We start from the raw sequence: 12,226 nt of genomic DNA on the forward strand, positions 1-12,226 counted from the left end.
GGGGCTGGAGGTGGGGAGGGCGGACCGAAGGGAAGCCAGGCAGAGGTGCGGGAGCGGGTTTCCGAGCTCAGCCTTCAGCATCTCACCAGGAGACCTCCGGAGCTGCAGACCGGTGAGTCCGTGCGGGGGGCACCCGCAGCGCTACCAGGGACGCTGCCCAGCCTGCAGGTCCCCTGCGCCCCTGCTTCCTGCCCCCCTGGACCCGAGGGTGCAGGGGCGGGGCAGGGGTCGCGGGGTTTTTGAGGATGAAGGCCCCGGCCAGGCTCCCAGCTCCCTGGCAGGCTGCTGCCTTCTGTCGGGGGAGGGTGCACCGACGGGGGCGCGCACCCGGGAGCTTTTGGGGTCGGTCGGCGAAGTGGGGGTGGGGAGGGGAGGGCAGAGCGGGGACTCCAGCTCCCTAATTCTCGCCCCCCGTCGCGCAGGCACACCATGCGGCTCCCCGACCTGAGGCCCTGGGCCTCCCTGCTGCTGGCGGACTGGGCTGTGCTCCGGCTGCTCCAGGGCACCCTGGACGCTCTGCTCCCCCGGGGGCTTCCGGGCCTGTGGCTGGAGGGGACCCTGCGGCTTGGGGGGCTGTGGTGTCTGCTGAAGCTGGGGGGGCTGCTGGGACCGGCGGGGACACTGCTGCCCGCGCTCTGCCTGGCGCCCCCTCTGTTCCTCTCCCTGAGGGCGCTGAGCCCAGGGGCCTTGAGTGCGCCCCCAGCCAGCGTGGCTGCAGCCCCGTGGAGCTGGCTGCTGGCGGGGTACGGGGCTGCGGCGCTCAGCTGGGCGGCGTGGGCGGTGCTCAGCCCTCCCGGAGCCCCCGAGGGGGAGCAGGGCCAGGAGAAGAGCCACGCCCTGATGTGGCGGCTGCTGAGGCTCTCCAGGCCGGACCTGCCCTTGCTCGCTGCCGCCTTCTTCTTCCTCGTGGTCGCCGTGTTGGGTGAGTCGGGGGAGGCACCGGGGACGCGGTGGCAAAGGCCCTGGCACCTGCCCGTCCTGACTCACCCTCCTGGTTCCAGGGGAGATGCTAATCCCGTATTACTCTGGCCGTGTGATCGACATCCTGGGAGGCGATTTTGACCCCGAAGCCTTCGCCAGCGCCATCTTTTTCATGTGTCTTTTCTCCCTGGGGAGGTAGGTGATGGGCGATGGGTCCATGTGCGAAGCCCTCACAGTCCCAAAGGCACTTACTTAAAAGGAAGCATGCGCGCGCTTACTTACCCGCCTTTCCATTTCATGCATCACTCACTCCTCCACTCGCCATTCTTGCCCAGCATCTTCAAAGTTTACATTACATGATGGCAGCACAAAGAGCAAATGTGGTGCAAAATGCAGTGGCTCAGTGGCCCCTCAACATTTCCATCTCCATGAAATGCTGCTTCTCCTTAGTCTGCTCCCTCCCACCTCAAGTTTGTTTCCAAAGTTACCCTCTTGTCAGGGTGGCGTGTTTCTCCCTGACCCTTCCCCTCTCGCCTCTGAAGATCTTACCCTGCCCCTTGTCTCTCTTCTGTCCGGCACCTTTACTGTTCCCCACTTCATTGCTTTTCCCTCTCTTCTTAGACACACCCAGGAATCTGCTGTCCACCACCTACTGCCTACCTAGGGCTGGGCGAGGATGAGGTGGGCGAGGCACCAAGGGCACACGTGAAGGAGTTGCTCACTCTCCTCACCCTCGTACCTGGCAGCCCCAGAAACCACTTCATTATGTCTTCATTCCATTTTTACTGAAACCTGTTTCTCAAAAGTGGTTTTTATTTTTAAAGAAACTTTAAAAAAAATCGGTCATCCATTCTCTTTGCTTCTGAAGCACGTGGCACTGGAACAATCATTGTTGATCTCTTTCTCGAGTTAGCTTGTATGAACTCCCTTTCCCCTTCCCAGGCCACTCTGGAGACTGCCCTCCTCCGGACCTCACATAGGGACTTTCCTCCTCACTCAGGCCTTCCATCTTTAAGAACATTCTTCCCGCTGAGCTGACTCAGTTCCTCTCTGTAGGTGACTCCAAGATCCACATCTCCGTGCCCAGCTCCAGCCTTGTAATCCAGTTGCTCCCTCTACCTTTGGCTTGGAGAGCCCACTCTCATCTCACCTCCACGTACCCGGGGCTCCAGATACTGCACCCTCCCTCCCAGTCTTGTTCCCCTTCCTGGAAGCCTCAGCCCCTGGGCTGCAGCATCAGCGTCAGGGATGCCTTCCTCGTGCTCAGAACTAGCCATGTCGTTTTCTGCTTTCACAGTGCTTCTCCTGTGGCTCTTCTCTCTGTTCTCACTGCGATCAGAGTCCAAACCCTCATCATTTTGTGATTGACTATATCCCAACAGCCGCCCAAATCTGGTGCTAGATTTGTATGAGAAACCCATATTTGTAAATTACCCACTTGCATGCATTCACATTTCCCCTTCGCATTTTATTGTAAACCAGAGAGAGGCCCGGTGCATTAAATTCGTGCACAGGTAGGGTCCCTAGGCCTGGCCAGTGATCAGGGCTGATCAGGGCCTTCTGGCCAGGGCCTTCCTTCGTTCTGCGCCGCCCCCTGGTGGTCAGCACACATCATAGTGAGCAGTCCAACTCCTCGTGGGTGGAACTCCAGAGGGGACAAATTGCATATTCGCCTTTTCTTATTTAGGATATCTGGTTGGTCTAAGAGGAGTTGTCCAACTCCAGGGCCCCTAGAGTGGGGAACAACAAGATAGGGCTCAGGGGCTTGGGAGGGCGGTTCCCTCAGAGAAGTAAGTACCCAGGGTGAGGAGGAAGGACTTTGGGGTGGGGAGAAAGGAGACTGAGACCAAGGGGAAGCCTGGAGGGATAGCTGGGGGAGGCCAGGCAGTCACAGCTGATCTCTATTTATAATATCTTCTCACTTCATTGTATTCTTCCCTTGCGTCTGCCATAAATACTGGTGAATTTGTACGAGTTAGGATTTTGTTCTCAAGTATTGCTCACCGTGCCTTTTTTTTTTTTTTCCCCCTGCCCTCTGCTTATTTCTGCCCCTCTTGCCACTGTCCTTGTCTGATTCATTTATCTTCTGCCTGTCCTGGTATACTTCCCCCAACTTTGCATTTCTTTTCATTCTGTGCTTTCTCCTGTGTTTCCCTTACTCATTCCCTCCCTCCTTCTTGGTCCCCTTCCTGGTCCCATCCCTCCTGACCCCACAGCTCGCTGTCCGCAGGCTGCCGGGGAGGCTGCTTCCTCTTCACCATGTCCAGGATCAACTTGCGGATCCGGGAGCAGCTCTTCTCCTCCCTTCTGCACCAGGACCTGAGTTTCTTCCAGGAGACTAAGACAGGTGCGGCCTGGAGTCCAGGAGACTAAGACAGCTGGGGCCTGAAGGGCTTCCCCTCCACTGCACACAGCCTGTCCCCTGGCCTGCACGTGGAGGAGGTGCTCAGAGGAGGGGCTGTGTCAGGGGCAGTTGCTGGGTCTACATTGCACAGGGCTCCCTCACCTGCTCTGTCCTCCCAGGGGAGCTGAACTCGCGGCTGAACTCGGATACCAAACTAATGAGTTCCTGGCTTCCTCTTAATGCCAACGTGCTCCTGCGGAGCCTGGTGAAAGTGGTGGGACTGTACAGCTTCATGCTCAACCTGTCGCCTCGACTCACCCTTCTGTCTCTGTTCGAGATGCCTCTCACAATGGCGGCTGAAAAGGTGTACAATGGCCGCCATCAGGTATGCGTGGTGGTTAGGGAAGAACCAGTCCTAGAGATCTCTTCTCAGCCCTCAAGGCAGCAGTTCTGACAGCTTCAGAAGGTCCATGACCCCTGGGACTGTGTGTGTGTGTGGGGGGGGGGGGGGGGGGGAGGCGGAGAGAGAGAAGGATGGAGGGAAGGCACATGTTTCTGAGGAGAGGGTAATTTCCATCAGATTCTCAGAGGCCTGTGCACATACCTTCCCCACAAAAGATTAAAACTGCCACCTTAGAGGGTTTAGGCAGAGTTTTCCCCTTATAATCAGTAGGAGTGTAGAGCTGGTAGAATGTGTGGTCATGTTAGCCCCATCTCCTCTCTCTTTTACAAAAATTGTGGGAAATGTGCGTAACATAAAAAATTACCATTTTGCACCATTTTAAATGCCATTTCAGTGGCATTAGACACATCCACACTGTTGTACCACCGTTACCAGAAAGGGGACCTGGCCCCGAGCGGGTCAGCTCAGGACTGGCCAGCAGTGTGTGGGTTCTTGACTTCGTGCAGGAAAAATTTTACAACGTGAGTCCAGGTCACTATGAGGGAACATTCATTATAGCTGCGGGCGTAAACCATGAAGGGCCTAGCCTAGAAGAAGCTACAGGAGAGTCCAGGCTGGGCAGCCCTAGCTCTCGGGGAGTCAGAGAAAAGGGGGGGCTTGGGGGCAGGTTCAGGGGTTAGCCTGGGACGAGCTGCTGCTGCCCATGGCTCCCCTGGTTGCAAGTCTTGTGGGGTCCTTTAGGGTGTAGGAGATGGACGCCTGGGGGGGAAGAAGTGGGGGAAGAAGAGGGGAAAGGGCATGGCGGGGCTGCTCCCCAGAGGGAGAGCCCACACTGGGTCCTTTGTCTTGAGGCTTTATCTTCTCACAGGAAGGAATCTTAGGGGAGGTCTCAGGGTTTGGGGGGGGGGCGTGTTCAACAGAATACTCATCAGTTTTCTAGGTGGGCTCCTTCAGGGCCATGGTCTCCACCAATTGGTCAGTGTCAGGGCAGGGAGTCATCAGTCATCGCAGCTGGTCCTGGCTCTGCCCACCTGGTTTTGCTGCCTTTGTGAGCCTGGAGCTGAAATACAGCTGAGGCCTAGATGCTGTCCCTAGGGAGGTGACCTTCTGCATCTGCTGTAAATTGCTCTGCAGCAAGTCCAGCTTCCTGCCTCAGTTTTCCAATTCCACTTGACCTGGCTTACTGGCCTGTCTCACAGCCATCACCGCTGTGCTCTGCAGAGCTCTTTTCAAATGGAAACTTCAACCCATTAAACAATAAATCCCCTCCCCACCTTCCCCCTGGCCCCTGGCAACCACCATTGTACTTTCTGTCTATGGGTTAGATTACTTAGGTATCCTATAAATGGGTTCATACAGTGTTTGTCTTTTCATGACTGGCTTACTTAATTTAGCATAATGTCCTCAGGGTTCATCCATGTGGTAGCATGTGTCAGAATTTTTCTCCTTTTTTTAAAAAAATATTTTTATTGATTTCAGAGAGGAAGGAAGAGGGAGGGAGAGATAGAAACATCAATGATGCGAGAGAATCATGGATCTGGCTGCCTGCTGAACACCCCACACTGGGGATTGAGCCTGCAACCCGGGCGTGTGCCCTGACCAGGAATCGAACAGTGACCTCCTGGTTCATAGGATGATGCTCAACCACTGAGCCACGCCGGCCAGGTGGATCTTTCTCCTTTTTAAGGCTGAGTAATATTCCATCGATGCAGGCAGCCTTCTGTCTATCCAGTCATCTGTTGATGGACACTGGGGTTGCTTCCACCCGTTGGCTATTGTGAATAGTGTTGCTATGAACATAAATGTACAAATGTCTGTCTGCATCCTTGCTTTCAGTTCCTTTGGGCATACACTCAGAGGTAGAATGCTGGATTGCCCGGTAACTTTATGTTTAATGTTTTGAAGAGCCACCATGCTGTTTTCCACAGCGACTGCACTATTGTACGTTCCCACCAGCAATGCACAGGGGTTCAATTTCTCCACATCCTGGCCAACACTTGTTATCCTCTGTGTTTTTAAAAATTACATTCCTTGCACTTATTTATCTTATGACTGGAATTTTGACCACTTTCATCCAATTTTCCTGCCCTCTATACCTTCCTTTGGTAACCACAAATCTGATCTCTTTTTCTTTGAGTTTGGTGTTGTTTTTTTTTAGATTCCATTTATAAATGAGCTCATACAGTTTTTGTCTTTGCCCTCTCTGACATCTCACCTAGCATAATGTTATCAAGGCCCATGTTGTGACAAAAAGTAGATTTCCTTTTTTAATGGTGGAACTACATGCATTTATATATTTACTAAAAAGTGATAACTGTCTTAATGACTGTGAGGTGATATCTCACTGTGGTTTTGATTTGCATTTTCCTAATGATTAGTGTTGTTGAGCATCTTTTATTGGCCATTTTTATATCTTTTTTTGGGAGAAATGTCTATTCAAGTCCTTTGTTCATTTTAAAAGTCGGTTGTTTTTAAATTGTTGAGTTGAAGGAGTTCTGTATATCCTTTGTTCTATCCTTTCATCAGCGATAAGCAAATGTTTTTTCCAGTTCTGTGCATTTCTTTTCCACTCTATTGATAGAGTCCTTTGATGCACAAAAGTTTTTCATCTTGATGAAGTCTAATTTGTCTATTTTTTATTTTGTTATCTTTGCTTCTGGTGTCATATCTAAGAAACCATTGCCAAATCATGTGTCTTGAGCTTTCCCTGTGTTTTCTTCTAAGAGTTTTATAATTTTAGCTCTTAGGTGTAGGTCTTTGGTCCATTAAAAAATAAAGTTTTTTTAAAATTGATTTCAGAGGGGAAGGGAGAGGGAGAGAGAGAGAGAAAGATCAATGATGAGAGAGAATCATTGATCGGCAGCCTCCCTACTGAGGATGGAGCCTGCAACCCAGGCATGTGCCCTGACCTGTAATTGAACATGACCTCCTGGTTCATAGATCAGCACTCAACTGCTGAGCCACACCAGTGGTCCGTCTCTGGTCCATGTTAAGTTACATCTCCACCTTCTGTTAAGTAGCTGTGGCTCCTTGGGAAACGACCCCACCTCTCTTGTTCAGACGTGTGTGTGTGTGTGTGTGTGTGTGTGTGTGTGTGTTTGTGTGTGTGTGAGTGTGTGTGTGTGTGTGTGTGTGTGTGTACGAGCTCAAATGAAGGGAAATAGTGTGTGTCCCCCACACTCACCAGCACGACAGTGCGTGCCCCCTTGTTCCCTCCCTCCTCACGCATCTCCTCCGGGAAATGTAAGGGAGAGGGAAGAAGACAGCTGTGCTCCTAGGACAGGCAGACTGGGACTTCGGGGCTGGGATGCTGTCTTCTGCGTGCGAACCCCCGCATCTTCTCCCGCGTTTCCAGGCGGTGCTTCGGGAGATCCAGGACGCGGTGGCGCAGGCGGGGCAGGTGGTGCGGGAGGCAGTTGGAGGGCTGAAGACCGTGCGCAGTTTTGGGGCCGAGGAGCATGAGGCCTGTCGCTATGAGGAGGCCCTGGAACGGTGCCGGAAGCTGTGGTGGCAGCGAGACCTGGAGAGGGCCCTCTATCTGCTCTTCCGGAGGGTGAGCGGGGTGCCTGGGGGCGGGGCTGGAACCCTCCGGGGGTCCATGCAGCTCCCTGTGGGAGGGAAGGGCAGGGCGGGGCTGGGACGGAGTCTCTCTCAGCCCCGCCTTTCTTCTCCCTCCCAGATGCTGCACTTGGCCATGCAGGTGCTGATGCTGAGCTGTGGGCTGCGGCAGATCCTGGCCGGCGACCTCACGCGGGGCGGGCTGCTCTCCTTTCTGCTCTTCCAGGAGGACGTGGGCCACCACGTGCAGGTGTGTCAGCAGCCGCGCATGCTCTCTCCGTCCCTCTGTTTTCTCTCTGGCCTCTGGGCCTTGAGATTTATTGTTTCTGCTTAAAAATACAAGACAAAACAAAATCTCAGCTCGTTGTGTTATGAAGAATTTAACACATACCCTCCCTAAGGACAGACTTTAATGACCCGCATGTACCCATCACCCGCTTCAACAAGGATCAGTTCATGCCCACCTTGTTTCATCTGCACTCTCCGCCCCTCCCCCACCCATACTACTTTGAAGAAAATCCAAGATATAATTTCACATGTAAATATTTCAGTTGTAATTCTAAAATGTAAACATTAAAAATATAGCCCGACTGACATGGCTCAGTGGTTGAGCATGACCTATGAACCAGGAGGTCATGGTTCAATTCCCAGTCAGGCACATGCCCAGGTTGCAGGGTTGATCCTCAGTGTGGGGCGTGCAGGAGGCAGCCGACCAATGATTCTCTCTCATCATTGATGTTTTTCTCTCTCCCTTCCTCTGAAATCAATTAAAAAAAAGTATGTTAAGAAATATATATATAACCACAAAGTCATTATCGGACCTAACAAATTAACGATGATTCCTAAAATTCACCAAATATAGTCAGTGCTCAGTCTGCCCTTGCCTCATACATGTAGTGCGTGTATGCGTGTAGGCATTCATTCATTCTCTCTCTCTCTCTCTCTCTCTCTCTCTCTCTCTCTCTCTCTCTCTCTCGGGTGGAGCTGTGGTGCATCAGCCACGGGCTCGATGGAGCCATGTGCTTACTAGGGCTGCAAAGCAGTGACTGCGATCCCTTCAGTACCCGATCCCGTCACGTACCCGCTGGGTGGACTTCCCCTCGGCTGCTTGGTGCCCAGCCGGGCGATGTGGCTAGAAAAGGCAGAAGGAGCCTTTAGCTCTTTCCCTGGACTTACCGGGTTTCAAAAATAGCTCGTCACTTCATCTTGGGCTGGATTTCCTAGACGTTGGTTGAACATTCTGTGTGTGGAGGACTGTGGACGCGCCACGGTGGGCACAGGGCCCCTCTGAGGGCGTCCCTGTCTCCTGGGCAGGTCTCTGCACCAGCACACCCAGCAGCGGGACCAGGGGGCATTGGTGCGGATTTTAGATCCTCCGAAGCCACCTTTAAAGGTGGACTTTTTCTGGAAGAGGGGAGTGTGGCTGGGGGGCGGAGGGGTGGGGGGCGTGGCAGAGCAGCGTACGCAGCGGAGGCTGGTTTCTGGGGGGCTGACCCTGCCCTCCTGTCTCCCAGACCCTGGTGTACATGTGCGGGGACATGCTGAGCAACGTGGGCGCCGCCGAGAAGGTGTTCCGCTACCTGGACCGGCAGCCGAACCTGCCTCCGCCTGGGACCCTGGAGCCGCCCGCGCTGCGCGGCCTGGTGGAATTCCGGGATGTGTGCTTCGCGTACCCCCACCGCCCCGACCAGCCGGTGCTCAAGGTGCCCGGGCGGGCGGGAGGCACGGCCCCTGCCCCGCTGCCTGGGCGGCCAGGCCCAGAGCTGGACCCGCTGCTGCTGAGGGCGGCCCGGCCTGTGAGGGAGAGAAGGGCCCACGGTCTCTGCTGCTTCCCCAGGGGCTGACGTTCACGCTGCGCCCCGGCCAGATGACGGCGCTGGTGGGGCCCAACGGCTCGGGGAAGAGCACCGTGGCGGCCCTGCTGCAGAACCTGTACCAGCCCACGGCGGGGGCGCTGCTGCTGGACGGGGCGCCCCTGGCCCAGTACGAGCACCGCTACCTGCACCGGCAGGTGTGTGGGGGCAGGGCGGAGGCGGGGGGGGGGGGGCGGTGCAGAGGGCACGGGTCCTGGGAGACGCCCGGGGAGGAGGGGAGGACCCCGCGAGGTGCCACGCCGTCCCGCTGCCCGCACAGGTGGCCGTGGTCGGGCAGGAGCCCGTGCTGTTCTCGGGCTCCGTGCGGGACAACATCGCGTACGGGCTGCCGCGCTGCAGCGACGAGGAGGTGATGGCGGCGGCCCGCGCGGCCCAGGCCGACGAGTTCATCCGGGACCTGGCGCAGGGGCTGCACACAGGTACCTCCGTCTGCACCGGCGGAGCGGATTTTCGGGTGAGGGCGGTGCCCCTGTAACCCCGCGGTCTCTGCTCCCTGGCCCTCCCCGGGCCCCCACTGCCCCGCCCAGCACCAGGCGCTCCCGGGCGGCCCAGCGGTGCCCCCCACTCCGCCCTTACCCAGCGCTCCTCGCGGTGCCGGTCCCTGCTTGTGGGAGGGGTGTGGTCACCTGTGTGTGAAGACCGTGTTTCTGGGCCCCTCAGACGTGGGGGAGAAGGGGAACCTGCTGGCCGTGGGGCAGAAGCAGCGCCTGGCCATTGCCCGGGCCCTCGTGCGGGACCCTCGCGTGCTCATCCTGGACGAAGCCACCAGCGCCCTGGACGTGCAGTGCGAACAGGCGGTGAGTGCGGGGCGGCCCGGCGGGGCAGGGCCCCCAGTGGACGGGGCACCTGTGTCTTCTTGGCGGGCGGGGGGGGGGGGGAAGGAGCGTGGGGTGCTGTGCGGCTGCTGCCTTTCCCTCGCCGCGGCCTGTGGCTGGGGGGGCAGTGCAGCCCTTTGTGGCCCCTTTCCTGCCCCCGGGGTTTCCCGCCGCCTGGACCCTAAACCGCAGGGGTGGCCAGGGGTGCGGCGCCCTCCTGAGGCTGTGACCCCCGCAGCTGCAGGACTGGCGCTGCCGCGGGGACCGCACGGTGCTGGTGATCGCGCACAGGCTGCGGACAGTGCAGCGCGCCGACCAGGTCCTGGTGCTGCGGCAGGGGCAGCTGCTGGAGGCCGAGCAGCTCCGGACAGGCCAGGACCTCTACTCCCGCCTGGCGCAGCAGCTGGAGGGCTTGGGGGGCTTGGAGGGCTTGGAGGGCTTGGAGAGCTTGGGGGGCTTGGAGGGCTTGGAGGGCTGAGGCCAGGCACTGGCCCCCCACGGCCTTCGGACGAGCAGCGCGCTCTGAGCTTCCCGGGCTGCACCTCCCGGCAGCCCAGTCGCTCTGGTCGCTCCGTGATGCAGATTTGGACCGCGCGTGCCTTTGTCTGCGGAGGGGGCTGCTGTCTGCCCAGCCACCTTATCTCCTTGAAGAGCAGCGCAGTGCCTGGTGCCGAGCCGGGTACTGTGCAGAATAAATGTATTTTGAAACACTTTTCCTGTGATCTAAGCAGCACACACTCACATAGAGAAGTAGGGCTGACCTGTACACGTCCCAGAGGTGGCCATAGCTACCTTTCCGCCGGCTCTCCTGCGAGTCCTTATCTGTCTGAGAGCTGTGTTAGCCAAACGGGCATACATGTTCCCCAGGTCTCTCCCCCTTCCCACCAGCGTCTGGCAGTTTGGGAGCCAGGGTCCGGAGGGGCAGAGCTCAGTGCCATAATTAACAATGTTCATAAAAAATGGATAAAAACTACTGTTTGTTAAAAGATTAAATAGAGGGCCGGAGACCATGGGATACCAGGATACAGGCTTTATTGAAGATCACCCTGCCGGGCCGTCTTCCAGAAGGGAAAAGGGGCGGGCCAGGGGTGAGAGCGCCTTTTTAAGGGAGGAAGGAGGGGGCGGGGCTTGGGGCGCTCAGACATGCTGATTGGTGGAATCATGTAAGGCACATGATTAGGCACCTAGGGATTTAGGAATTGGGGGGCTTAGGGTGTATGGCAGGTGCTGATTGGTGGTTCAATGTATAGTCCATATAAGGTGTTCAGGAATGTCCGGCTGCAGGTAGAGTTTACGTCATACTCCGTCCATCAGTTGGGGGATGGGAGGATCTATCATTTGTATGTTTAATGTGAACAGGAACTGTGCCAAGTGTTTTTCATGTGTTATCATTTTGAGTCCTTATTCTCAATCCTATGAGGTGGGTATCATCCCCATCCTACATAATAAAAGGGTAATATGTAAATTACCATCACTCTGCTACACCCACGATTGGGCCAGCGGGAGGCACAGGGGGCAGGACTCGGGGTGGCCGGGGTGGCCGATTGGGCCGGTGGGATGCTGAGCTGGCGGCGCGAGCAGCGTCTGCGCCATGGCTGTGCTGTGGCACAGAAGGGGCCTCTGGGGCAGCGAGCAGGGCGTCTGGCGGCCCCGGCTGACGAGGCGGCGCGGCTCCCGAGGGAGGAGACTGGCGGCGGTCGGGCCGCAGGAGCGCACTGCGGCGTCCGCAGAGGACACGGTTTCCACGGTTTCCACGCAGCCCTGGCCGGCCGAGGGAGGGCTCATGAGGGAGCCGGAAGGCAGAGGAGGCGGCAGCCTGCGCGGGAGGGGAAGGCAAGACCCCGGCCCAAGCTCTGGCTGCCGGAAGACCACGCCCCCGCCCCACCGAGCCCTAGGGGCCCAGGGACTTTGGAGCTGCCGGCCACACAGGGTCCCAACCAGCGGACAGACAGCCAGCTCCCCCGTGATTGAAAGCAGGGAGCTGTGTGTCCGCTCCGGCACCAGCGGACTCCCTGCCATCAAAAGTGGGGAGCAGGCTGCTAGCAGTGTCCGCGGAGCGTGCTAGGCTTTGCGGGGCAGTGGATATGGCCTGGATGGCAGGTTAGGCCTAGGGGACCCTACACGTGCATGATTTAATCATGCACTGGGCCTCTAGTTTTATAGATGAGGAAACCGAGTCTCAAGTCTCAAAGAGATTAAATAATTTCCCCAAGTGTACACGGTGGAGCCGGAGTTTGAATCCAGGCCTGACTCAGAGCCCACATTAGGCCATGCATCATAATAAGCTCTTATCCACTACCTGGCACAGGGC

At 56.8% G+C, this 12,226-nt stretch overlaps 1 protein-coding gene across 1 annotated transcript; it reads left to right on the forward strand.

Moving 5' to 3' along the window:
* TAP2 (transporter 2, ATP binding cassette subfamily B member) lies at nt 1–10,623 on the forward strand. Its single transcript, XM_079781385.1, has 12 exons — nt 1–112; nt 423–922; nt 1,002–1,116; nt 3,138–3,268; nt 3,445–3,650; nt 7,024–7,221; nt 7,348–7,476; nt 8,741–8,929; nt 9,064–9,237; nt 9,360–9,519; nt 9,761–9,897; nt 10,154–10,623. Exons 2-12 carry the CDS (start codon nt 430–432, stop codon nt 10,391–10,393), a joined length of 2,172 nt encoding a protein of 723 aa, XP_079637511.1. The 5' UTR covers nt 1–112; nt 423–429; the 3' UTR covers nt 10,394–10,623.
* Nucleotides 10,624–12,226: the final 1,603 nt, after the last annotated feature.

This window comes from Cnephaeus nilssonii, assembly GCF_951640355.1.
Source record: "Cnephaeus nilssonii genome assembly, chromosome: 9".
Lineage (NCBI taxonomy): Eukaryota > Metazoa > Chordata > Mammalia > Chiroptera > Vespertilionidae > Cnephaeus > Cnephaeus nilssonii.

What these genes read in the sequence shown, in the direction of transcription:
- TAP2 (XM_079781385.1), top strand. Translation starts at nt 430, where the DNA reads ATGCGGCTCCCCGACCTGAGGCCCTGGGCCTCCCTGCTGCTGGCGGAC. An exon ending in TCTATCTGCTCTTCCGGAGG is followed by an intron (nt 7,222 to 7,347) that starts GTGAGCGGGGTG and finishes TCTCCCTCCCAG; the next exon opens with ATGCTGCACTTGGCCATGCA. An exon ending in ACGTGCAGTGCGAACAGGCG is followed by an intron (nt 9,898 to 10,153) that starts GTGAGTGCGGGG and finishes TGACCCCCGCAG; the next exon opens with CTGCAGGACTGGCGCTGCCG.